Source organism: Coregonus lavaretus, assembly GCF_964263955.1.
Source record: "Coregonus lavaretus genome assembly, chromosome: 24".
NCBI classification, from domain to species: Eukaryota; Metazoa; Chordata; class Actinopteri; order Salmoniformes; family Salmonidae; genus Coregonus; species Coregonus lavaretus.
The window spans coordinates 12,588,870-12,614,705 of NC_140011.1; the positions used below are offsets into that span (position 1 = coordinate 12,588,870).

The 25,836-nt window shown below is 48.0% G+C and overlaps 1 protein-coding gene across 1 annotated transcript in view; it reads right to left on the bottom strand.

The window, feature by feature from the left end:
• Positions 1-293: 293 nt before the first annotated feature.
• Positions 294-25,836, bottom strand: part of LOC311099405 (neurocan core protein-like) — a gene marked incomplete at its 5' end in the record, with an annotated part of 42,714 nt that continues 17,171 nt past the window's right edge. The window contains 10 exons of the mRNA XM_084140103.1: positions 294-2,318; positions 2,431-2,613; positions 2,732-2,876; positions 9,113-9,195; positions 9,864-10,022; positions 14,978-15,091; positions 15,185-15,298; positions 15,508-16,156; positions 21,964-22,731; positions 22,894-23,072. Of these exons, the coding sequence (XP_083996229.1) occupies positions 2,140-2,318; positions 2,431-2,613; positions 2,732-2,876; positions 9,113-9,195; positions 9,864-10,022; positions 14,978-15,091; positions 15,185-15,298; positions 15,508-16,156; positions 21,964-22,731; positions 22,894-23,072 (2,573 nt within the window). The 3' untranslated portion in view covers positions 294-2,139. The remainder of the gene's footprint in view (positions 2,319-2,430; positions 2,614-2,731; positions 2,877-9,112; positions 9,196-9,863; positions 10,023-14,977; positions 15,092-15,184; positions 15,299-15,507; positions 16,157-21,963; positions 22,732-22,893; positions 23,073-25,836) is intronic.

Sequence of the window (25,836 nt, forward strand, 5' to 3'; positions counted from 1 at the left end):
ATTCATCCATCCATTCATTCATTCATTCATTTGTTTATTCACTGGGGGAGAGTATGCACCATCAGTCATCACTCACACCATTAAACTTTTGACTGCGTCACCAGACTTTGTAAAGTAAGTACAGTGGCTCCCTCTGTTGGTAGTCAGTACCTCTGACAGGTAAAGAAAATCATATAATTGTTCAATAAACTCAAGTGATTTTATTGAATAATCTTCTGCATTGAGATGTGAAGTGTGAGAATATTGATACACACTGGATCAAATCTGTTATCGTATTTATTTTTATTGCACAGTCAGCGGAAGGTGAGATGGAGCACAGGATGGTGTATAGGTACAGTATTAGTGAGTTTTTGGTGACATACACAACAGATACAAGAACATAAAAACAGACAAAGTATTCACATTCGCTTTGCCTTCCCCAATACAGCATACCCCACACTCTCTGGGTTAGAAACACACATATTTGGATGATAAAACACTATGATAAAACACTATGATAAAACACATACATGGAGAGCAAACAGAATGGATGAAAGCAGAAAACCAAGAAGACAAAGGCTACAAACTTTCAATGCTGTTTCTTCACCCAGTCATTTCTGTCCTTAGGGGAAAATAATTATTTGTAGTATTTCTGAAGAAATGGTCAAGTGTCTTTGAATGTTTCTCAAAGTCGGTTCTGTTGAGAGCAGTTTGTGGTGACTCTCAGGTACAAGTCATCCCCCTGAACAGCGCGATAACAGCTCAGATATCTGGATTGTAGAACTTTACTAAACAGACTCTGTGCAACATAAAGTACACAAAGGCAACATAATGTAAGATAAGGTACTTTCTCTGCAAGGTACAACAAGGCAGATTTCTGTAAACAGCAAAATAAGTCATCGTTATAACAATCACTTCAGTTCTAATTACCTTAAACAGTATCACAGTCCATTTATAGGTGTAACATATGCAATAAATTAAACGGCTACGGCTTCTTATATAACTTTTCCCACCTACGCACCGGACATTCATTATACTCTCTCTTTTCCTATTTATCATTGCATACATAACAATAACAAATTGGTTAAACGTAAGAAACCCAATCCCTTTTAAAACCATTGTCTTTAAGATTAAGATATCACTGACATTTCTGAATATGCTGGAGAGCCACTGAAGGAGGTGACTATCACAGATATTGTTTGACGTATACCTCTCCTCATCTCCTCTCCTATAAGGAACTGATATAGCTCTTTCCTCATATCAGTTCTATGCACCATATGGTAACAGTCATTAATAAGACAAATTTAACTTCATAGTGACTTTTAAATAAATTGATTGACCAAAGATTGTGATAAACGAGTGACTCTTCGTCTCACACAAAAACATTGCAAATACTGGAAACGTTGTAATAATTCATGTTAATTTAACTTAGTGGGCTCTTTCACAGCAATAATTACAAACTTGTGACCAACACACAGGCAAACATTTTGGTGGTAAGCCAAATATATCTGTTATTTTCAGTGGATTATTTCTATGGGGTAAAGAAACAGGGTAAAGTGGAAACGTTCAGAAGGCACTGGATTGAGATGTGTCCCTCTAGAGCAGGAGTGGTCAAGCTCTCCTGTTCTAGAGATGGACATTGTTGCTGTATTAACCATTAAGGCACTGTGTGTCACGTTTGTAGGAAGAATTAGACATGATCTGGGGTGGATTTCACTAAGCAAGATCAAAATCAAGTTAGCCAGCTAACTTAAATAAATATTCTGAAAATTAATTTGTCCTTGCTGAATTTGAAATGGACTCAATACTCTATGTAACATTGTTTATAAAACCTGGTTCTAAACTAGAAAAGTGTTTTATCAGAGTTTATCAGAGTTAGCTTGCTGATTATGACTGTGCCTTGTGAAATACCCCCATGGCTGTATTCAGAGCCATAGCTATACATATTTATAAATAGATATATATGTATATCTATGGGTCCTATCAAGCCTGTTGGATGAGATCTGATCAGAGTTGGTCTGGGATTAGGGATGTAGAATAACTGTACACGTTTCCCAGAAATGTTGCAACCTTAGCTGCGCTTTTAAGAACTGACCAGAGATCAGATTAGTGTTGATGACTCCTCTCGCTCTGCTGTTTTTGCTTTTGGTTACAGCTGCCCTAAAGTTTCTGGTTGTAGTTCTTCTGTTGGTCTTGATTGTTTTGGCTGTTGTATTGTTGGTTTTGATAGTTGTACTGGTCATGGTTTTGGTTGTGAGTATTGTGATTGTACTGATTCTGGTTATGATTGTGATTATCGGTGCGTTTCCTAGAAGCGAAAGACTTCTGGTAGGTAGCGGCTGAAAAAAACAAAAAGAGAGATTGTTAATGTCGTTGGATCTAGGCCCTGATTAGTTGGGTGGGTGTAGTTAGTTCTGGTAGTCAGAGACAGAAGAAGTGGGCAGTACTCACGGCTCATGCAGGTGATCTTGGGGCTGTCCCATTGGCCGTTGTCACGGCAGCGGATGGTGGGGGGGTGTCTCTGTATGAAGCCGTTTTTACAGTGGTAACGAACCAGAGTGTTGATCTCATAACGAGGCTTCATAGAACCAAACACACAAGCATCCTCCACTACTGGGGGCTGGCTGCAAGAGACTGGAGGGAGGAGAGAGGACAGGGGTTAGGTATCTATGTATGTGTTTATGTGTGTGTGTGTGTGTGTGTGTGTGTGTGTGTGTGTGTGTGTGTGTGTGTGTGTGTGTGCATGAGTTACCTGTGCCCTTCTTGCAGGTGAAGGTGAGGTGGTAGTTGCAGGGTATGTCATTCCACTGTCCTCCCTCGTGCCAGATCATCACCACACAGTCCTCTCCAGACTGGAAGAAACTGTCTGGCTGGTTGGGACGCCAGTGCTCATATTGCTACAAATACAATCACACACTGTCATCATCACCAAAGTTTAGTCACATTCACTAACACCTTTACTGCATCACAGCTACTCTGATAGCTCACACAGCCCTTATACAGTATAGGATCCTCAGACTACACCTGGCCTATAAGCTAGTCACTGTATAACACAGTGGAGGAATCTTTAACGTAACTTCTTTACAAATCTCATTAATCACTAGCTACTATAGGCACCAGATGACAATACCTTTTAACAAGCTTATTGGGATATTACACACAGTTCCTTTGTTAACCCTGCTCCTCATGTTTCACCATTTTTATTTTTATGTAATTCACTGAGGATGATGGTTCTCTCCTTCATCCTCAGAGGAGCCTCCACTGATGGAGACTCCTACTGCAGTGGTTCCCAATCTTTTTCTATTACTGTACCACCAACTGAACTTTGCTCTGCCCGGGGTACCCCTGAAGTACCCCCTAATGTGGATTTTACCAGTAAGCCTATGGTCTCATGAGTCTTCTCAAGTACCCCCTGTGGGTATGCCAAGTGCCCCAAGGGTTGCTGGTACATGGGCCCTATAGATCCTGAAAAAGATCTACAGCTGCACCATTGAGAGCATCCTGACTGGCTGCATCACTGCCTGGAATGGCAACCGCTTGGCATCCGACCGCAAGGCGCTACAGAGGGTACTGCGTAGGGCCAAGTACATCACTGGGGGCAAGCTCCCTGCCATCCAGGAACTCTATACCAGGCGGTCAGAGGAAGGCCCAAAAAATTGTCAAAGACTCCAGCCACCCAAGTCATCGACTGTTCTCTCTGCTACCGCATGGCAAGCGGTACCGATACACCAAGTCTGAAACCTACAGGACCCTGAACAGCTTCTACCCCCAAGCCATAAGACTGCTAAATAGTTAGTTAAATAGTTAACCAAATAGTTACACAGATTATCTGCATTGACCCTTTTTGAACTAACTTTTTTTACTCATAACATACGGTGTTGCTACTTACTATCTGTCACTTTATTACAAGTTATATGTACAGTGCATTCAGAAAGTATTCAGACCCCTTGACTTTTTCCACATTTTGTTATGTTACATCCTTATTCTAAAATTGATTAAATTGTTTTTTTCCCTCATCAATCTACACACAATACCCCATAATGAAAAAGCAAAAACAGGTTTTTATATATTTTTTCTACTAAAAAAACCCACACAAAAACCCAGAAATATCACATTTACATAATTATTCAGACCATGCACTCAGTACTTTGTTGAAGCACCTTTGGCAGCGATTACAGCCTTGAGTCTTCTTGGGTATGATGCTACAAGCTTGGCACACCTGTATTTGGGGAGTTTCTCCCATTATTCTCTGCAGATCCTCTCAATCTCTGTCAGGTTGGATGGGGAGTGTCGCTGCACAGCTATTTTCAGGTCTCTCCAGAGATCGGGTTCAAGTCCGGGCTCTGGCTGGGCCACTCAAGGACATTCAGAGACTTGTCCCGAAGCCACTCCTGCGTTGTCTTGGCTGTGTGCTTAGGGTCGTTGTCCTGTTGGAAGGTGAACCTTCGCCCCAGTCTGAGGTCCTGAGTGCTCTGGAGCAGGTTTTCATCAAGGATCTCTCTGTACTTTGCTCCATTCATGTTTCCCTCAATCCTGACTAGTCTCCCAGTCCCTGCCTCTGAAAAACATCCCCACACCATGATGCTGCCACCACCATGCATCACCGTAGGGATGGTGTCAGATTTCCTCCAGACGTAAAGCTTGGCATTCAGGCCAAAGAGTTCAATCTTGGTTTCATCAGACCAGAGAATCTTGTTTCTCATGGTCTGAGAGTCCTTTAGGTGCCTTTTGGCAAATTCCAAGCAGGCTGTCATGTGCCTTTTACTGAGGAGTGGCTTCCGTCTGGCCACTATCATAAAGGCCTGATTGGTGGAGTGCTGCAGAGATGGTTGTCCTTCTGGAAGGTTCTCCCATCTCCACAGAGGACCGCTGGAGCTCTGTCAGAGTGACCATCGGGTTCGTGGTCATCTCCCTGATCAAGGCCCTTCTCCCCCGATTGCTCAGTTTGGCCAGGCGGCAAGCTCTAGGAAGAGTCTTGGTGGTTCCAAACTTCTTCCATTTAAGAATGATGGAGGCCACTGTGTTCTTGGGGACCTTCAATGCTGCAGACATTTTTTGGTACCCTTCCCCAGATCTGTGCCTTGACACAATCCTGTCTCGGAGCTCTACAGACAATTCCTTTGACCTCATGGCTTGCTTTTTGCTCTGACATGCACTGTCAACTGTGGGACCTTATATAGACAGGTGTGTGCCTTTCCAAATCAACCACAGGTGGACTCCAATCAGGTTGTAGAAACATCTCAAGGATGATCAATGGAAACAGGATGCACCTGAGCTAAATTTCTAGTCTCATAGCAAAGGGTCTGAATACATATGTAAATAAGGTATTTCCGTTTTTTATTTTTACTAAATTTGCAAAAGTTTATAAAAACGTGTTTTCGCTCTGTCATTATGGGGTATTGTGTGTGGATTGATGAGGAAAAATATATAATTGTATCAATTTTAGAATAAAGTTGTAACATAACAAAATGTGGAAAAAGGGAAGGGGTCTGAATACTTTCCGAATGCAGTGTATCTACCTCAATTACCTCGTACCCCTGCACATCAACTTGGTATTGGTACCCCTTGTATATAGCCAAGTTATCGTTACTCATTGTGTATCTATTATTACGTGTTGTCACGGTCGTCATAATGAGTGGACCAAGGCGCAGCGTGATATGCATACATCTCTTTAATAGTGTACTTAGCAACACGATACAAATAACAAAACAACAAAACGAAACGTGAAGTCCTCGGTCATACACAAACCTACACGGAACAAGATCCCACGAATCACAAGTGCACAAAAGGCTGCCTAAGTATGGTTCCCAATCAGAGACAACAAGCAACAGCTGATTCTTGTTGCCTCTGATTGAGAACCACCCCGGCCAACATAGAAACACATAACCTAGAACAGAACATAGGAAACGAAACATAGACACTACACAAAGAAACTAACACCCTGGCTCAACATACAAGAGTCCCCAGAGCCAGGGCGTGACAGTACCCCCCCCACCCCCAAAGGCGCGGACTGCGACCGCGCCAACATAAACCCAACAGGGGAGGGGCCGGGTGGGCATTCCACCTCGGAGGCGGATCCGGCTCCGGGCGTGACCACCACCCTCTAACAACCCCCCCGTAGCGCCCCTGGTCTGGTCTGGCCCCGCTGGCTGGAGCTGGACTGGACATCGGTGGAGCGGATTGCTTAGGTTCCGGTGTGGAGCAGCTGACCGGTACCTGACCAGGCACCGGTGAAACAGGCACGGGCTGTGCCGGACTGACGACGCGCACCACAGGCTTGGTGCGGGGAGCAGGAATGGGCCGGACCGGGCTGACGACGCGCACCACTGACTTGGTGCGGGGAGCAGGAACGGGCCGGACCGGGCTGACGACGCGCACCACTTGCTTGGTGCGGGGGGCAGGAACGGGCCGGACCGGGCTGACGATGCGCACCACTGGCTTGGTGCGGGGAGCAGGAACAGGCCGGGCTGGGCTGGCGACGCGCACCACAGGCATGGTGCGGGGAGCAGGAACAGGCCGGACCGGGCTGGCTACGCGCACCACAGGCTTGGTGCGAGGGACAGGAACAGGCCGGGCCGGGCTGGCGACGTGCACCACAGGCTTGGTGCGAGGGGCAGGAACAGGCCGGGCCGGGCTGGCGACGCGCACCACAGGCTTGGTGCGAGGGGCAGGAACAGGCCGGACCGGGCTGGCGACGCGCACCACAGGCTTGGTGCGGGGAGCAGGAACAGGCCGGACCGGGCTGGCTACGCGCACCACAGGCTTGGTGCGAGGGACAGGAACAGGCCGGGCCGGGCTGGCGACGTGCACCACAGGCTTGGTGCGAGGGGCAGGAACAGGCCGGGCCGGGCTGGCGACGCGCACCACAGGCTTGGTGCGAGGGGCAGGAACAGGCCGGACCGGGCTGGCGACGCGCACCACAGGCTTGGTGCGAGGGGCAGGAACAGGCCGGGCCGGGCTGGCGACGCGCACCACAGGCTTGGTGCGAGGGGCAGGAACAGGCCGGACCGGGCTGGCGACGCGCACCACAGGCATGGTGCGGGGAGCAGGAACAGGCCGGACCGGGCTGGCTACGCGCACCACAGGCTTGGTGCGAGGGACAGGAACAGGCCGGGCCGGGCTGGCGACGTGCACCACAGGCTTGGTGCGAGGGGCAGGAACAGGCCGGGCCGGGCTGGCGACGCGCACCACAGGCTTGGTGCGAGGGGCAGGAACAGGCCGGACCGGGCTGGCGACGCGCACCACAGGCTTGGTGCGGGGAGCAGGAACAGGCCGGGCCGGGCTGGCGACGCGCACCACAGGCTTGGTGCGGGGAGCAGGAACAGGCCGGACCGGGCTGTCGAGACGGACTGGAGGTCTGGAGCGAAGAGTTGACACAACCCGTCCTGGCTGAATGCCTATTTTTACACACTCTGTGTGAGGCATCAGCACAGGACGTACAGGGCTGTGTACTCGTACTGGCACTACAGCACGTGACACTGGCGCAGGATATCCGGGACCGAGGAGGGGTACTGGAGGCCACGAGCGTTGAGCCGGCACACTCCGTCAAGGCTGCATGCCCACCTTAGCACGACACGTGCGTGGTGCTCGCACAGGACGTACCGGACTGTGCCGGACCACTCGCGGCACAGTACGCAGCTCCGCATACCTCGGAACCTGCCCAGTCTCACGCTGCCTAGCCTGAGTACCGGGAGTTGGGTCTGCTCTACCTCTAGGCTCCGCCAACCTCCCTTTCAGCCCCCCAAACCCTGTGGCCTCTCCTAATCCCCAAACTCGCCCTGTAGCTGCCTCCAGCAGCCCCGTCGTCCATGCCGTGTGCCCCCCCCAAAAAAATTATTGGGGTTGCCTCTTGCGTGTCCGACGTCGACCCGATTGGCGCCGCTGCTCCTCTCTATGGCGCGCCTCCACCGTCTCCTCCCACGGACGGCGATCCATTCCGGCCTGGATTTCCTCCCAAGTCCAGGACCCCTGCCCGTCCAAGATCTCCTCCCAAGTCCAGGCTGTCTGCTCCTGGACACGCTGCTTGGTCCTGTTTTGGTGAGATCTTCTGTCACGGTCGTCATAATGAGTGGACCAAGGCGCAGCGTGATATGCGTACATCTCTTTAATAGTGTACTTGTCCGCCTGTCGTTTGTCTTTTTGGTATATGTTGTGCATTAGTGTTTTACGAGTTGCGCGTAGGTTTTCGCCTCCTGTGTTTTCGAGGCCAATTATTTTTGTATTGTGTCATTGAGTCAAGTAAAGTCATTTTGACTTATCCGCTGTTTCCTGCGCCTGACTTCACCACCACATCCACAAGTATACCGTGACACGTGTTTTACTTTTCTTTCTCTCTGCATTGTTGGGAAGGGCCCGTAAGTAAGCATTTCACTGTTAGTCTACACCTGTTGTTTACAAATCATGTGACAAATGTAATTGGATTGGATTTGAATGGTGCTGAGGTGGAGTAAAGGTGCCAGCATGCTTCAGCTGGCTGAAAGAGTGTGCTTGCGCATACTCCCTTAAAATAGAAAAAAACGGCAATAGTACTGTTTGTCCATTTTGGGACGCCGTAGCCCGTATGCACTTCCTCAAAATAGTCAGAATTAATCTAAGATCATTTAAGAAATCTGTCATTAATTTTGATGTTTTTTGCTGAAGAGATCTTAGTCTGTGGCTGTAATATACAGAGAGGCTATATGGGGCGCGATGGCTCCATCTAAGTGAGCCAGCCCCATAATCTCTATCTGTAGCTGACCCAACTGTTTAGCCAACCTCCCACCACCACCACCAACAGGCAGATGGACATGGGGACAGGGAGAGTTCTCCCCAACTCTACCCGCCGATGACCTCTCTCTTCCCTGGGTTCTTTTTGTCGCAGTGTCCCTGGTCCAAACGGCTTCAACCATGCAGTGATGCATGTTAACTTGAATACACACCCAAACGCACACTGGAACACTTAGAAGTGAACAAGGGTGTGTCTTGTTGTACTGAGCGATAACTCCCCAGACGTCATACAGAGAAAACAGCTGGACAGTGTGTGCGTGCGTGTGTGTGTGTGTGTGTGTGTGTGTGTGTGTGTGTATATATATATAATAAGTAGTAACACCCATATCATATAATATCTTATCAGGGTGATTTTCTCCTGTCTTACCATGATGTTGCCGTCAGTCCAGCGGAAGTCTCTCTCAAACATCTTGTCGTTTAGACCGATCCACTGGTAGTCATGGCCCAGACCTAGGGGTTAGAAACAACAGTTAGATTAGCCTGATTCTCTTTAGCTCTACAACAGGAAATAACCAGTTTCCTGTTCCCAAAGCCTGCTTTCTGAGCCCCGAAACACTGCCAACCTCTCCTTCTCTCTCCCACTTTCCTAAACCCTGTACCTCCCTTCTCCTCTCCCTATTTCTCTCCTCTCCCTTTCCCTGTTCCCATCTTATCTGTCTAACACAATAAAGCTTGCATGTTTACAGACTAGATTACAGATTGCAGTGTGTGTGTGTGTGTGTGTGTGTGTGTGTGAGAGAGAAACAATACAGACAAAAGCAGAGGGGATACTTACTGTAGAGTAGGTAATCATCCCTAGAGCATGAAATGAGTCCATCTTGTATACAAAACCCCCCACCCCCCTTGCACCATCAACTGTCCCCCATAAACAAGTCAGAAACTGGGTCATGTTATTACCCCAGCCAGCCTTCTGAGCTGCTTGTTGCACAAACACCAGTCTTTTACAGTTTGTTTTCTGTGTTGGTGTACAGACTCATAAAAACAGTTTCATATGGACAATTGAGTGCTACATGCGACACACATGATCTCTATAGCCCATAATCTCTACCCTCTGACCCTAACCTGGGCCTGTGACCTGTGACCCGTGACCTATGATAACCTAAAGGAGGCGGACTTACCGTTGACATACAGCTGCTCCTCCTGTGACAGGACACTGACGAGGTGGGCTCCTTGGAGACGACACTCCCTCTCGGCAGCATCCCAGGTGCGACGGTGGGTGATGTACTTATAACACTGGCTCTGGAACTTCTGCCAGCCATACTCACACACCTCCGTGTCTGGGGGAGAGACAGGGAGAGCGAGAGGAATCAATGACGAAGAGAATAAATCAATGACTAACAATATCTACAGAGATTAAACAAATTGCACAAACTTGGAGGTGAAGAGAGAGAGAGAAACAGAGAGCGAAAGAGAGTAAAACAGAGTGAGAGAGTGAAAGAGAGAGAAACTAAAATGAAGGGTGGACTGTAAGAGGGAGAGAGCGCTCCAGCTGGCTGAATGAGCTTACAAACTCATAGGCTCACAATTGAAACTCATTAGCCTGTTTGGAAACCCTCACAAGTTCCCCTATTCTCTAGGCCAAACACGCAAGCTTGCTCGCTGTCATGCCCGCACACACATTGAATCCGCCTGCATAAGCCCAGTCAATAGATGAGTACTAACTGTAAGTCGCTCTGGATAAGAGCGTCTGCTAAAATGACAAAAAAGGGACTGTAGCTCCATAGTGAACCCTCTTTGTTGATGTTGGACTTTGTTAGATTTGGTCATGAAACGCATGCTGGTGTGCAAAAGTATGTGGACACCCATTTAGTGGATTCGGCTATTTCAGCCACACCCGTTGCTGACAGGTGTATAAAATCGAGCACACCGCCATGCAATCTCCATAGACAAACATTGGCAGTAGAATGGCCCGTACTGAAGTGACTTTCAACGTGGCACTGTCATAGGATGCCACCTTTCCAACAAGTCAGCCCTGCTAGAGCTGCCCCGGTCAACTGTACGTGCTGTTATTGTGAAGTGGAAATGTCTAGGCCACACAAGCTCACAGAACAGGACCGCCGAGTGCTGAACCGCGTAGCATGTAAAAGTCGTCTGTCCTCGGTTGCAACACTCACTACCGAGTTCCAAGCTGCCTCTGGAAGCAACGTCAGCGCAAGAACTGTTCGTCGGGAGCTTCATGAAATGGGCTTCTATGGCCGAGCAGCCGCACACAAGCCTAAGATCACCATGCGCAATGCCAAGCGTCGGCTGGAGTGGTGTAAAGTTTGCCGCCATTGGACACTGGAGCAGTGGAAACGCGTTCTCTGGAGTGATTAATCACGCTTCACCCTCTGGCAGTCCGACGGACGATCTGGGTTTGGTGGATGCCAGGAGAACGCTACCTGCCCCAATGCATAGTGCCAACTGTAAAGTTTGGTGGAGGAGGAATAATGGTCTGGGGCTATTTTTCATGGTTTGGGCTAGGCCCCTTAGTTCCAGTGAAGGGAAATCTTAACGCTACAGCATAAAATGACATTCTAGACGATTCTGTGCTTCCAACTTTGTGGCAACAGTTTGGTGAAGGCCCTTTCCTGTTTCAGCCTGACAATGCCCCCGTGCACAAAGCGAGGTCCATACAGAAATGGTTTGTCGAGATCAGTGTGGAAGAACTTGACTGGCCTGCACAGAGTCCTGACCTCAACCCCATCGAACACCTTTTGGATGAATTGGAATGCTGACTGCGAGCCAGGCCTAATCGCCTAACATCAGTGCCTGACCTCACTAATGCTCTTGTGGCTGAATAGAAGCAAGTCCCCGCAGCAATGTTCCAACATCTAGTGGAAAGCCTTCCCAGAAGAGTGGAGGCTGTTATAGCAGCAAAGGGGGACCAACTCCATATTAATGGCTATGATTTTGGAATGAGATGTTCGCTGAGCAGGTGTCCACATACAGTGGGGAGAACAAGTATTTCATACACTGCCGATTTTGCAGGTTTTCCTACTTACAAAGCATGTAGAGGTCTGTCATTTTTATCATAGGTATACTTCAACTGTGAGAGACGGAATCTAAAACAAAAATCCAGAAAATCACATTGTATGATTTTTAAGTAATTAATTTGCATTTTATTGCATGACATACGTCTTTGATCACCTACCAACCAGTAAGAATTCCGGCTCTCACAGACCTGTTAGTTTTTCTTTAAGAAGCCCTCCTGTTCTCCACTCATTACCTGTATTAACTGCACCTGTTTGAACTCGTTACCTGTATAAAAGAAACCTGTCCACACACTCAATCAAACAGACTCCAACCTCTCCACAATGGCCAAGACCAGAGAGCTGTGTAAGGACATCAGGGATAAAATTATAGACCTGCACAAGGCTGGGATGGGCTACAGGACAAAAGGCAAGCAGCTTGGTGAGAAGGCAACAACTGTTGGCGCAATTATTAGAAAATGGAAGAAGTTCAAGATGACGGTCAATCACCCTCGGTCTGGGGCTCCATGCAAGATCTCACCTCGTGGGGCATCAATGAGGAAGGTGAGGGATCAGCCCAGAACTACACGGCAGGACCTGGTCAATGACCTGAAGAGAGCTGGGACCACAGTCTCAAAGAAAACTATTAGTAACACACTATGCCGTCATGGATTAAAATCCCCCTGCTCAAGCCAGCGCATGTCCAGGCCCGTCTGAAGTTTGCCAATGACCATCTGGATGATCCAGAGGAGGAATGGGAGAAGGTCATGTGGTCTGATGAGACAAAAATAGAGCTTTTTGGTCTAAACTCCACTCGCCGTGTTTGGAGGAAGAAGAAGGATGAGTACAACCCCAAGAACACCATCCCAACCGTGAAGCATGGAGGTGGAAACATCATTCTTTGGGGATGCTTTTCTGCAAAGGGGACAGGACGACTGCACCGTATTGAGGGGAGGATGGATGGGGCCATGTATCGCAAGATCTTGGCCAACAACCTCCTTCCCTCAGTAAGAGCATTAAAGATGGGTCGTGGCTGGGTCTTCCAGCATGACAACGACCCGAAACACACAGCCAGGGCAACTAAGGAGTGGCTCCGTAAGAAGCATCTCAAGGTCCTGGAGTGGCCTAGCCAGTCTCCAGACCTGAACCCAATAGAAAATCTATGGAGGGAGCTGAAAGTCTGTATTGCCCAGCGACAGCCCCGAAACCTGAAGGATCTGGAGAAGGTCTGTATGGAGGAGTGGATCAAAATCCCTGCTGCAGTGTGTGCAAACCTGGTCAAGACCTACAGGAAACGTATGATCTCTGTAATTGCAAACAGAGGTTTCTGTACCAAATATTAAGTTCTGCTTTTCTGATGTATCAAATACTTATGTCATGCAATAAAATGCTAATTAATTACTTTAAAATCATACAATGTGATTTTCTGGATTTTTGTTTTAGATTCCGTCTCTCACAGTTGAAGTGTACCTATGATAAAAATTACAGACCTCTACATGCTTTGTAAGTAGGAAAACCTGCAAAATCGGCAGTGTATCAAATACTTGTTCTCCCCACTGTACATGTAGTGTATGTCAGAACACCATGATCCGGCGCGCTGCTGGCTTGGATGAGATAACCATTCACAACATGATTCTCTGGTGAGCTGTTCTCATAGAACAATAATTCTGAATAGTTGTTTAGAGTAGTTCCATCATTCTAGAAGTTTATTCTGAGTGTTCTACTCTTGAATGTTGAAGTTCAATAGGTTACGAAAAACAACACTTCATGTGTTTACATAATTTAATGATGAGACAAATGATACGGCGAATGCCAATCTGTAAAAAAACAATGTTAATTTCTCTGGTATGTTTTGCTTGTTTCACACAAGTATTGTTGCTATGTTCGTTGCTAGGGAATGACCAGTCCCATTCATACCATACGGGCTGAATAAGCAGGTCTTTGTGATGTTATTGATTATAATGGGTTAGAATGTCTAGAGAAACATACAACCCTTTTACTGTATTTAACCTTATAAAGGGCTAAACCAAGACTGGCAGTCCCTGTGTATGTCTCTCTGTGTGTGTGTGTGTGTCTCTCTGTGTGTGTGTGTTTGTGTCTCTCTGTGTGTGTGTGTGTGTGTGTATGTTAGGTGGGGGGTTATGAACTCTTTACCCAGGGCCTCAGGCTGTGTCTATCATCAGCAAACTTCAGATCAACTTTATTAACTTAATATACACTCTCGCTAAGCACACACACACACACAAGTCTTGTATAGCTAACCTTTCCAATTCAGTCCCATTCAAAATCCTATTTTCCCTAACCCCTAAAGCTAACCCTACCCGTACTCTTACCCTAACCTTAACCCAAAAACCTAACCTTAACCCTAAACCTAACCCTAGCTCCTAACCCTAAACGTAATTCTAACCTTAATCCTAAACCCCCTAGAAATAGCATCTGACTTCGTGGGGACTATCAAAATGTCCCCAGTTGGTAAAATGTTTGGTCCCCACAAAAATAGTTAAACATGTCCACCCACCCACACACACACTGTCAATGAGCAGCTCTGTATTGGATAAATAGTTGGTTTGGTCCATGCCAGTGGTTAGTACAGCCTGCATTGATCTAGTTCCTCACAGCTGCAACATCTTTCTAACACAATAATGGACTAATTCTCTCCTTTCTCTCTCTCCCCTGACACACTACCATGAGAAAACAGCTGTGGCTCTCCAGGTTTGGGTGTCAGTGTGTTTATTTGTTTTGCATGATATTTGTGTATGCACTGTGCAGACAGTAAGAGTGTGAATGTACACAATGCACGTATGTACAGTATGTGTGTGTGCACGTGAGCCAATGTGTGTGGGTGGGTTAGTCACTGAGTAATAGTAGAAATACTGGCAATGGAGCTGGTTCTAATCAACTGTGGACTGTGGATCTAACGCCCAGTGTCAGGGGATATCCAGGGAGCAGAGACATGACTCACTGTGTGTGTGTGCGTGTGTGTGTGTGTGTGTGTGTGTGTGTGTGTGTGTGTGTGTGTGTGTGTGTGTGTGTGTGTGGCGTGGTGTGTGTGTGTTCCCCTCAGACACAGCCGTAGCCACCCTTAGACATTGGCTTTCCCAGCCTGATCCAGAGAATGTAGTCTGTCTACTGACTAAATATGACCAAGAGCTGGCAGATCCACTATAATGATTTACCACATTTGGACAGAACTGTGAGTTGGCTTGAAAGCCTGTCTCTGATTTGTAAAAGCCTTAATTAGAGTATTAAAGCAGCTGCACATGTTTGTGTGTGTGTGTTACCTTGTTCACAGAGCTGTCCTGTGTAGCTGGGCAGACACACACAGGTGAAGGAGTTGACTCCGTCCATACAGGTGGCTCCATTACGACATGGGTTGGACTGGCACTCATCAACATCTACACAAATAACAGAGACAATATGATATCTGTGTGTGTGTGTGTGTGTGTGTGTGTGTGTGTGTGTGTGCGCACGTGTGTATGTGTGTGTACCTGTCTCACAGCGCTGTCCGGTGTATCCAGGTTCACACACACAGATGCTGGAGCTGCCTCTCTGGTAGCAGGATGCTTCGTTCAGACACACATTCACTGTGCAGTGCTGCAGACCTGAGACACACACATATATATAATCATCATCATCATCATCATCATAGCAAAGCCATCAATAGCATGATCAACATCGTCATCAGCGTCAAGAACATTATTATCATCATCAACATTCAACTACAACCCTGAGAGCAGAGAAGACAGCGGCCATGATGACGTCATGCACCCCTTGTTAAACACTTTGAATAGGCTCTGATATTTACACCTACCCCTGACATCGACGAACTGAGCCTCGATGTAGTAGTCAGTTCCTGTTTCAGGCTGGTATGTGGACTGAGGTTCATCAGGAACAGGAGGGCCGGCCTCCGGCAGAGGAGGACCAATCGCACCGTCATTATCCACAAACTCCTCCCCCTCAGGTAGGGGGGTCTGGGTCCAGTCGGGGATGGGGTGGGAGGGGTGGGCGGGAAGTGAAGTGGAGGGGTGTGCAGGGGGTGTATGCGTTTGGTTCAGGTGCTGTGGGGTCTTCTGATCTGTGGTAGAGTGACTGGTTTGGTCCTTATGGTGGGTGGTGGGGAATCTAGGGTCAGAGGGTTGTTTGGTTTGGTCCTTAGTGTGTGTGGAGTGATCTCTATCGTGTGTGGTTTGGTTCTTGGTGGTATCCCTGTCGTGTGTTGGACGCTGGGTGGTTTGTGTAGCAGGGTATTTGGAATGATCCTTAGTGTCTGTGGAGTGATTCCTATCCTGAATGGTTTGCTGAGTGGTTTGGTCCATCCAATCTGTAGAAGGGTATCTGGTTTGATCTTTAGTATGAGTGGAGAGATCTTTAACTTGTGTGGCAGGTTGGTGGGAGTGGTCTCTGGGCTGTGTAGAAGAGTCTGTGTGATGTCCAGTGTGGTCTCCTACAGTCACTCCTGCCTGGGTTGGTCTGGCTCCTGGCCTGGTTCCTGGTCTGGCTCCTGGTCTGGTTCCTGGTTTGGGTGTAACAGTCAGGCTTGAAAGGCTGTCTCTATTTTGTAAAAGCCTTGATTAGGGTTTTAAAGCAGCTGCACAGGTGTGTTTGTGTGTGTGCGCATGTGTATGTGTGTTACCTTGTTCACAGAGCTGTCCTGTGTAGCTGGGCAGACACACACAGGTGAAGGAGTTGACTCCGTCTATACAGGTGGCTCCATTACGACATGGGTTGGACTGGCACTCATCAACATCTACACAAATAACAGAGACAATATGATATCTCTGTGTGTGTGTGTGTGTGTGTGTGTGTGTGTGTGTGTGTGTGTGTGTGTGTGTGTGTGTGTGTGTGTGTGTGTACCTGTCTCACAGTGCTGTCCGATGTATCCAGGTTCACACACACAGATGCTGGCGCTGCCTCTCTGGTAGCAGGATGCTTCGTTCAGACACACATTCACTGTGCACTGCTGCAGTCCTGAGACACACACATATATATAATCATCATCATCATCATCATCATCATCATAGCAAAGCCATCAATAGCATGATCAACATCGTCATCGCTGTCATCGTCATCATCAGAAACATCAGCATCAAGAACATTATTATCATCATCAACATTCAACTACAACCCTGAGAGCAGAGAAGACAGCGGCCATGATGACGTCATGCACCCCTTGTTAAACACATTGAATAGGCTCTGATATTTACACCTACCCCTGACATCGACGAACTGAGCCTCGATGTAGTAGTCAGTTCCTGTTTCAGGCTGGTATGTGGACTGACGTTCATCAGGAACAGGGGGGCCGGCCTCCGGCAGAGGAGGACCAATCACACGGTCATAATCCACAAACTCCTCCCCCTCAGGTAGGGGGGTCTGGGTCCAGTCGGGGATGGGGTGGGAGGGGTGGGCGGGAAGTGAAGTGGAGGGGTGTGCAGGGGGTGTATGCGTTTGGTTCAGGTGCTGTGGGGTCTTCTGATCTGTGGTAGAGTGACTGGTTTGGTCCTTATGGTGGGTGGTGGGGAATCTAGGGTCAGAGGGTTGTTTGGTTTGGTCCTTAGTGTGTGTGGAGTGATCTCTATCGTATGTGGTTTGGTTCTTGGTGGGATCCCTGTCGTGTGTTGGACGCTGGGTGGTTTGTGTAGCAGGGTATTTGGAATGATCCTTAGTGTCTGTGGAGTGATTCCTATCCTGTTTGGTTTGCTGAGTGGTTTGGTCCATCCAATCTGTAGAAGGGTATCTGGTTTGATCTTTAGTATGAGTGGAGAGATCTTTAACTTGTGTGGCAGGTTGGTGGGAGTGGTCTCTGGGCTGTGTAGAAGAGTCTGTGTGATGTCCAGTGTGGTCTCCTACAGTCACTCCTGCCTGGGTTGGCCTGGTTCCTGGTCTGGCTCCTGGTCTGGTTCCTGGTCTGGTTCCTGGTCTGGTTCCTGGCCTGGTTCCTGGTCTGGTTCCTGGTTTGGGTGTAACAGTCAGGCTTGAAAGGCTGTCTCTATTTTGTAAAAGCCTTGATTAGGGTTTTAAAGCAGCTGCACAGGTGTGTTTGTGTGTGTGCGCATGTGTATGTGTGTTACCTTGTTCACAGAGCTGTCCTGTGTAGCTGGGCAGACACACACAGGTGAAGGAGTTGACTCCGTCTATACAGGTGGCTCCATTACGACATGGGTTGGACTGGCACTCATCAACATCTACACAAATAACAGAGACAATATGATATCTCTGTGTGTGTGTGTGTGTGTGTGTGTGTGTGTGTGTGTACCTGTCTCACAGTGCTGTCCGATGTATCCAGGTTCACACACACAGATGCTGGCGCTGCCTCTCTGGTAGCAGGATGCTTTATTCAGACACACATTCACTGTGCACTGCTGCAGTCCTGAGACACACACATATATATAATCATCATCATCATCATCATCATCATCATCATCATCATAGCAAAGCCATCAATAGCATGATCAACATCGTCATCGCTGTCATCGTCATCATCAGAAACATCAGCATCAAGAACATTATTATCATCATCAACATTCAACTACAACCCTGAGAGCAGAGAAGACAGCGGCCATGATGACGTCATGCACCCCTTGTTAAACACATTGAATAGGCTCTGATATTTACACCTACCCCTGACATCGACGAACTGAGCCTCGATGTAGTAGTCAGTTCCTGTTTCAGGCTGGTATGTGGACTGACGTTCATCAGGAACAGGGGGGCCGGCCTCCGGCAGAGGAGGACCAATCACACGGTCATAATCCACAAACTCCTCCCCCTCAGGTAGGGGGTCCTGGGGGGTCAGGGCCCAGTCGGGGATGGGGTGGGAGGGGTGGGCGGGAAGTGAAGTGGAGGGGTGTGCAGGGGGTGTATGCGTTTGGTTCAGGTGCTGTGGGGTCTTCTGATCTGTGGTAGAGTGACTGGTTTGGTCCTTATGGTGGGTGGTGGGGAATCTAGGGTCAGAGGGTTGTTTGGTTTGGTCCTTAGTGTGTGTGGAGTGATCTCTATCGTGTGTGGTTTGGTTCTTGGTGGTATCCCTGTCGTGTGTTGGACGCTGGGTGGTTTGTGTAGCAGGGTATTTGGAATGATCCTTAGTGTCTGTGGAGTGATTCCTATCCTGAATGGTTTGCTGAGTGGTTTGGTCCATCCAATCTGTAGAAAGGTATCTGGTTTGATCTTTAGTATGAGTGGAGAGATCTTTATCTTGTGTGGCAGGTTGGTGGGAGTGGTCTCTGGGCTGTGTAGAAGAGTCTGTGTGATGTCCAGTGTGGTCTCCTACAGTCACTCCTGCCTGGGTTGGCCTGGTTCCTGGTCTGGCTCCTGGTCTGGTTCCTGGTCTGGTTCCTGGTTTGGGTGTAACAGTCAGGCTTGAAAGGCTGTCTCTATTTTGTAAAAGCCTTGATTAGGGTTTTAAAGCAGCTGCACAGGTGTGTTTGTGTGTGTGCGCATGTGTATGTGTGTTACCTTGTTCACAGAGCTGTCCTGTGTAGCTGGGCAGACACACACAGGTGAAGGAGTTGACTCCGTCTATACAGGTGGCTCCATTACGACATGGGTTGGACTGGCACTCATCAACATCTACACAAATAACAGAGACAATATGATATCTCTGTGTGTGTGTGTGTGTGTGTGTGTGTGTGTGTGTGTGTGCGTGTGTGTGTGTGTGTGTGTACCTGTCTCACAGTGCTGTCCGATGTATCCAGGTTCACACACACAGATGCTGGCGCTGCCTCTCTGGTAGCAGGATGCTTCGTTCAGACACACATTCACTGTGCACTGCTGCAGTCCTGAGACACACACATATATACAGTGGGGAAAAAAAGTATTTAGTCAGCCACCAATTGTGCAAGTTCTCCCACTTAAAAAGATGAGAGAGGCCTGTCATTTTCATCATAGGTACACGTCAACTATGACAGACAAATTGAGGAAAAAAAATCCAGAAAATCCCATTGTAGGATTTTTAATGAATTTATTTGCAAATTATGGTGGAAAATAAGTATTTGGTCACCTACAAACAAGCAAGATTTCTGGCTCTCACAGACCTGTAACTTCTTCTTTAAGAGGCTCCTCTGTCCTCCACTCGTTACCTGTATTAATGGCACCTGTTTGAACTTGTTATCAGTATAAAAGACACCTGTCCACAACCTCAAACAGTCACACTCCAAACTCCACAATGGCCAAGACCAAAGAGCTGTCAAAGGACACCAAAAACAAAATTGTAGACCTGCACCAGGCTGGGCAGACTGAATCTGCAATAGGTAAGCAGCTTGGTTTGAAGAAATCAACTGTGGGAGCAATTATTAGGAAATGGAAGACATACAAGACCACTGATAATCTCCCTCGATCTGGGGCTCCACGCAAGATCTCACCCCGTGGGGTCAAAATGATCACAAGAACGGTGAGCAAAAATCCCAGAACCACACGGAGGGACCTAGTGAATGACCTGCAGAGAGCTGGGACCAAAGTAACAAAGCCTACCATCAGTAACACACTACGCCGCCAGGGACTCAAATCCTGCAGTGCAAGACGTGTCCCCCTGCTTAAGCCAGTACATGTCCAGGCCCGTCTGAAGTGCATTTGGATGATCCAGAAGAGGATTGGGAGAATGTCATATGGTCAGATGAAACCAAAATATAACTTTTTGGTAAAAACTCAACTCGTCATGTTTGGAGGACAAAGAATGCTGAGTTGCATCCAAAGAACACCATACCTACTGTGAAGCGTGGGGTTGGAAACATCATGCTTTGGGGCTGTTTTTCTGCAAAGGGACCAGGACGACTGATCCGTGTAAAGGAAAGAATGAATGGTGCCATGTATCGTGAGATTTTGAGTGAAACCCTCCTTCCATCAGCAAGGGCATTGAAGATGAAACGTGGCTGGGTCTTTCAGCATGACAATGATCCCAAACACACCGCCCGAAAAACGAAGGAGTGGCTTCGTAAGAAGCATTTCAAGGTCCTGGAGTGGCCTAGCCAGTCTCCAGATCTCAACACCATAGAAAATCTTTGGAGGGAGTTGAAAGTCTGTGTTGCCCAGCGACAGCCCCAAAACATCACTGCTCTAGAGGAGATCTGCATGGAGGAATGGGCCAAAATACCAGCAACAGTGTGTGAAAACCTTGTGAAGACTTACAGAAAACGTTTGACCTGTGTCATTGCCAACAAAGGGTATATAACAAAGTATTGAGAAACTTTTGTTATTGACCAAATACTTATTTTCCACCATCATATGCCAATAAATTCATAAAAAATCCTACAATGTGATTTTCTGGATTTTTTTTTCTCATTTTGTCTGTCATAGTTGACGTGTACCTATGATGAGAATTACAGGCCTCTCTCATCTTTTTAAGTGGGAGAACTTGCACAATTGGTGGCTGACTAAATACTTTTTTTCCCCACTGTATAATCATCATCATCATCATCATCATCATCATCATCATAGCAAAGCCATCAATAGCATGATCAACATCGTCATCGCTGTCATCGTCATCATCAGAAACATCAGCATCAAGAACATTATTATCATCATCAACATTCAACAACAACCCTGAGAGCAGAGAAGACAGCGGCCATGATGACGTCATGCACCCCTTGTTAAACACATTGAATAGGCTCTGATATTTACACCTACCCCTGACATCGACGAACTGAGCCTCGATGTAGTAGTCAGTTCCTGTTTCAGGCTGGTATGTGGACTGACGTTCATCAGGAACAGGGGGGCCGGCCTCCGGCAGAGGAGGACCAATCACACGGTCATAATCCACAAACTCCTCCCCCTCAGGTAGGGGGTCCTGGGGGGTCAGGGCCCAGTCGGGGATGGGGTGGGAGGGGTGGGCGGGAAGTGAAGTGGAGGGGTGTGCAGGGGGTGTATGCGTTTGGTTCAGGTGCTGTGGGGTCTTCTGATCTGTGGTAGAGTGACTGGTTTGGTCCTTATGGTGGGTGGTGGGGAATCTAGGGTCAGAGGATTGTTTGGTTTGGTCCTTAGTGTGTGTGGAGTGATCTCTATCGTGTGTGGTTTGGTTCTTGGTGGTATCCCTGTCGTGTGTTGGACGCTGGGTGGTTTGTGTAGCAGGGTATTTGGAATGATCCTTAGTGTCTGTGGAGTGATTCCTATCCTGTTTGGTTTGCTGAGTGGTTTGGTCCATCCAATCTGTAGAAGGGTATCTGGTTTGATCTTTAGTATGAGTGGAGAGATCTTTATCTTGTGTGGCAGGTTGGTGGGAGTGGTCTCTGGGCTGTGTAGAAGAGTCTGTGTGATGTCCAGTGTGGTCTCCTACAGTCACTCCTGCCTGGGTTGGCCTGGTTCCTGGTCTGGCTCCTGGCCTGGTTCCTAGTTTGGGTGTAACAGTCACCTGTCCGTCCACCCCAGGCCCCACCAGGGGAGCCTCGATGGCTCCAGGACTGCCAGGGCTAGTGTATCTGGGGTCTTCAGGTGGGTACACCTCCTGTGCTGAGCCTTCCTCTTCTGCCGATGTAGACCCCTCGAAGTCTCCCGCCTCTGTCTGTGAGGGAGTGTGTGTGTCCTTGGTGTAAGTGTCAATAGTGTTTGTGTCCTTAGTGTGAGCGGAGAGTGGGTGAGATGGGGTGCGTGTGACACTCTCCGCCCCTCCAATCTCCGTCTCATCTGTGACCACGCCTGATTGGCTGTCTGAGGCAGGGGTGGGTCGGGTGTCTTCTGCTGAGCCCTCCTGGGTACGGCCGCCTGACCCCTCCATGTCCTCATAGGGGGCGATGCCATCTGGGGAAGTATGGGGGGAACCAGGGGATGAGGCTAAGACTGGGGAAGAGACTGGGGATGTGTCGCGGGAAGTAGTGGTTGTTCCTTTGGAGCTCTCTGTCTTTCCTGTCCTGTCTCTGCCTGTGTCTTTAGCTGTGTGTCTTTTTGTATCTCTGTCTGTGTCTATAGCAGTGGACTCGCTGGTCTCTCCAGTATGGATGGCGTCATAGTCAAAGGGAGTGGGGCTCTTCTCCTCCTCTTCTTGCTCCATCTCTCCTCCCAGTTCACCATGGACTGGTGTGGCCGTCTCAAACTGGTCTCCTCTAGCCTCCTGCTGAATGAATGGATTAATGAAGGAGTAAATGAATGAATTAATATTTATTGTTGTGTCATATCACTTTTGCAAACCATCCCAATTATGCTTTTCTACTTCCATTGTCCTTGAAAGAGACGCTGAATATTTCTCACACATTAAGACAGCCTCAGTAAATCTGACCTGGTGTTTCCCGTTGATAATGCTGAGCGTTGGGGGGAGAGGGATGGGATGGATGCCATCAGAGTCCTCGCTGCCGTGAATGGCCTCACTCTGGGTAACTGGGAAGGCTGGGATGAGAGGGGACTGGAAATCTCCATTACCCCCTAAAGGCTGTCCCAGAATCTGCAGGATGTGTTCCACTGGAAACACAGGAACAATACAGGGAGAGGAGGGGGTCAGAGAAAGAGTGAGGGTGTGTGTGCATCTGTCTGTCTGTCTGTCTGTCTGTGTGTGTGTGTGTGTGCGCGCATGTGCATCAGGACCTGCAGATCCTACAGATTAAGGTCTACCAGAAACACACCACAGTGAAACCCTAATGCACATTGTTGATAAATAATAATTGTTTCAGCATTGCAAAATGCCAATATGCTGTTATACTATCCACAAAGACTTAATAGTGTCTGCTGTGTGTTGGCTATGACTGGCTCAATGAGAGCCAGAAGTATTACTTGAACAATGCAGGTTTTTGTGTCTTCATTAGGTCTTTATGGTACACATGGAACCTATATCGTGGGAACGAGTGCAAGGGGAAGCACATTTGGACGGGGCAGCACTAAATCTGAGGTTAGTTATGTCTCTGGGGACAAATAAAACCGTGCGGATGGTAGAAATAAAGACTTTTAATCTGCCGTTGAATAAGTGTGTGTGTGTGTGTGTGCTTTCATGCACGTGTCAGACTTAACCATGTTAATAAAACCCACTCCCAACCTAAAGAGGTGTCCGTCCCTTTGTGACCCTGAATCAGATACATCTACTATATTCGAAACAGGAAGATTTAACCATACAGATGTAGGATCTTGATTTGAGCCAGTTTGCCACAGCAGGAAAATAATCCAGCGGCAATAGGAAATGTTAATTATTATGTGGATGAAAATTAATGGACATTTTAGTAGGGGTTGACACATTTTTCGTTAGGGCAAATTAAGTCTGAAATGTCAAAGTCAAAATTACAAACTTTAGAAGACTTTAAAAGACAGGAAAATTCTCAGCAACAAAAGGGTGATCAAATTAAGATCCATCTGTAATCCTCAATATTTCAATTTCTCAATTCCCTTTAGTTGTGTAGAAATAGTGGGACTATAACCCACTGAGGAAGTGAATTCTTATTGAGTTACTGGGTGAAATATTACCTAATACAGGATCCAATATACAATATCTCCCTTTAATAATAAACAATAGCCATTCATAAATGTTATGGCGTGGATGGTGGTAGGGGAGCAGGTAGACTCACACACATTAAAGGAGAAAGGAGGAGAGGCATGGGGTGGGGTGTATGTTGGGAAGGAATTAAGGGAGAGATGGGAAAGTTAGGCAGATAAAGGGAGGAGACCGAGGGAGTAATTAGAGGGGGTAATTAGTTGAGCGTGATTACAATGCTGATTGATCTAAAAGAGGCTCTGCCATTTGACCTCAGGGTTGTGTGTGCTTCTCTCTCTCTCTGAAATGCAACTGCCAAGCTAAAAACTGAAAAATGAGTTAATGTGTTTCAAACATTTGTTTGTGCAGAATCTGCAGATGTGTTTGCATGTAAACTGGTTGTAAATGGACAGAGATGATAACGATACAACTTCTCTATTAAAACAAGAAAACAAACAGCTAGAAAGCATCCAGAGCTGATCCTCGTCAAGCCAGAGATTTCCTTAAGGCATCACTGGAAGCACGCAAGCAGACACACACATGCACAAACACACACACTTGACCCGGAGGCAGAAATAATCAGTTGGACGGGCCTTTGATTTCCATAGGGGGGCACATTTTTTCACGGGACCTCCTATGTTTTTTTAATGGCTGTAATAGTAAAGAACATAGGCAGCTCGTGAGTTTCAAGTTTGGGGAAGCTTACAATTTATCCTACCATTTCTACCGATCTGTCACGCCCTGGCTCCGGGGACTCTAGTATGTTGAGCCAGGGTGTGAGTTTTCATTTGTTTATGTTCTAGTTGTTGTATATCTATGTTGGCCAGGGTGGCTCCCAATCAGAGACGGCTGTAGCTCGTTGTCTCTGATTGGGAGTCATACTTAGGTAGCCGTTAGGCATTCATTATTTGTGGTTTCTTGTTCTTAGTTGGTTTGTTTATGTAACCAGGGACGTCACGTTTCGTTTTGTTGTTTTGATCGTGTGATCATTCTAATGAATAAAATGTTTGCATTCAACGCTGCGCCTTGGTCCTCCTCTATGAATGAAGATCGTGACAGAAGAAACCACCAAGATGTGACCAAGCAGCGTGTCCAGGAGCCATCGCCAGGGAGATCCCTAACAGATCTCCTTCGCCTCCTCGACTGGGTCAAGCCGAGTGAGGAAGAGAAGGGCTTGACATTGTGGCAGAAGGGCGAAAGGCTGGCGAGGGACATGGAGACCTGGTCCACGGGTAGGGGAGACGCCCAGAAAATTTTTAGGGGGGGGCTAACGCCGTGGACGACGGGCCAGCAGGAGACCGCGGCAGAGCGGCCCAGCGGATTGGCAGAGGAGGCCGCCAGGTTACGGGGGCCACTGGTCGAAGAGGGGGTGGAAGATGTAGAGGCACGGCGAGAGGTACTGGCGTGTGTTGCCAGTCCGGTCCGGCCTGTTCCTGATCCCCACGTAGGGCCAGTGGTGTGTGTTCCCAGTACGGTCCGGCCTGTTCCTGCCACTCGCACCAAGTCTACGGTGCGCATCGCCAGCTCGGCCCGGCCCGTTCCTGCTCTCCGCACCAAGTCTGTGGTGCGCGTCGCCAGCCCAGTCCGGCCCATTCCTGCTCCCCACACCAAGTCTGTGGTGCGTTTCGTCAGCCCTGTCCGGCCCGTTCCTGCTCTCCGCACCAAGTCTGTGGTGCGCGTCGCCAGCCCAGTCCGGCCCATTCCTGCTCCCCGCACCAAGTCAGTGGTGCGTTTCGTCAGCCCTGTCCGGCCCGTTCCTGCTCCCCG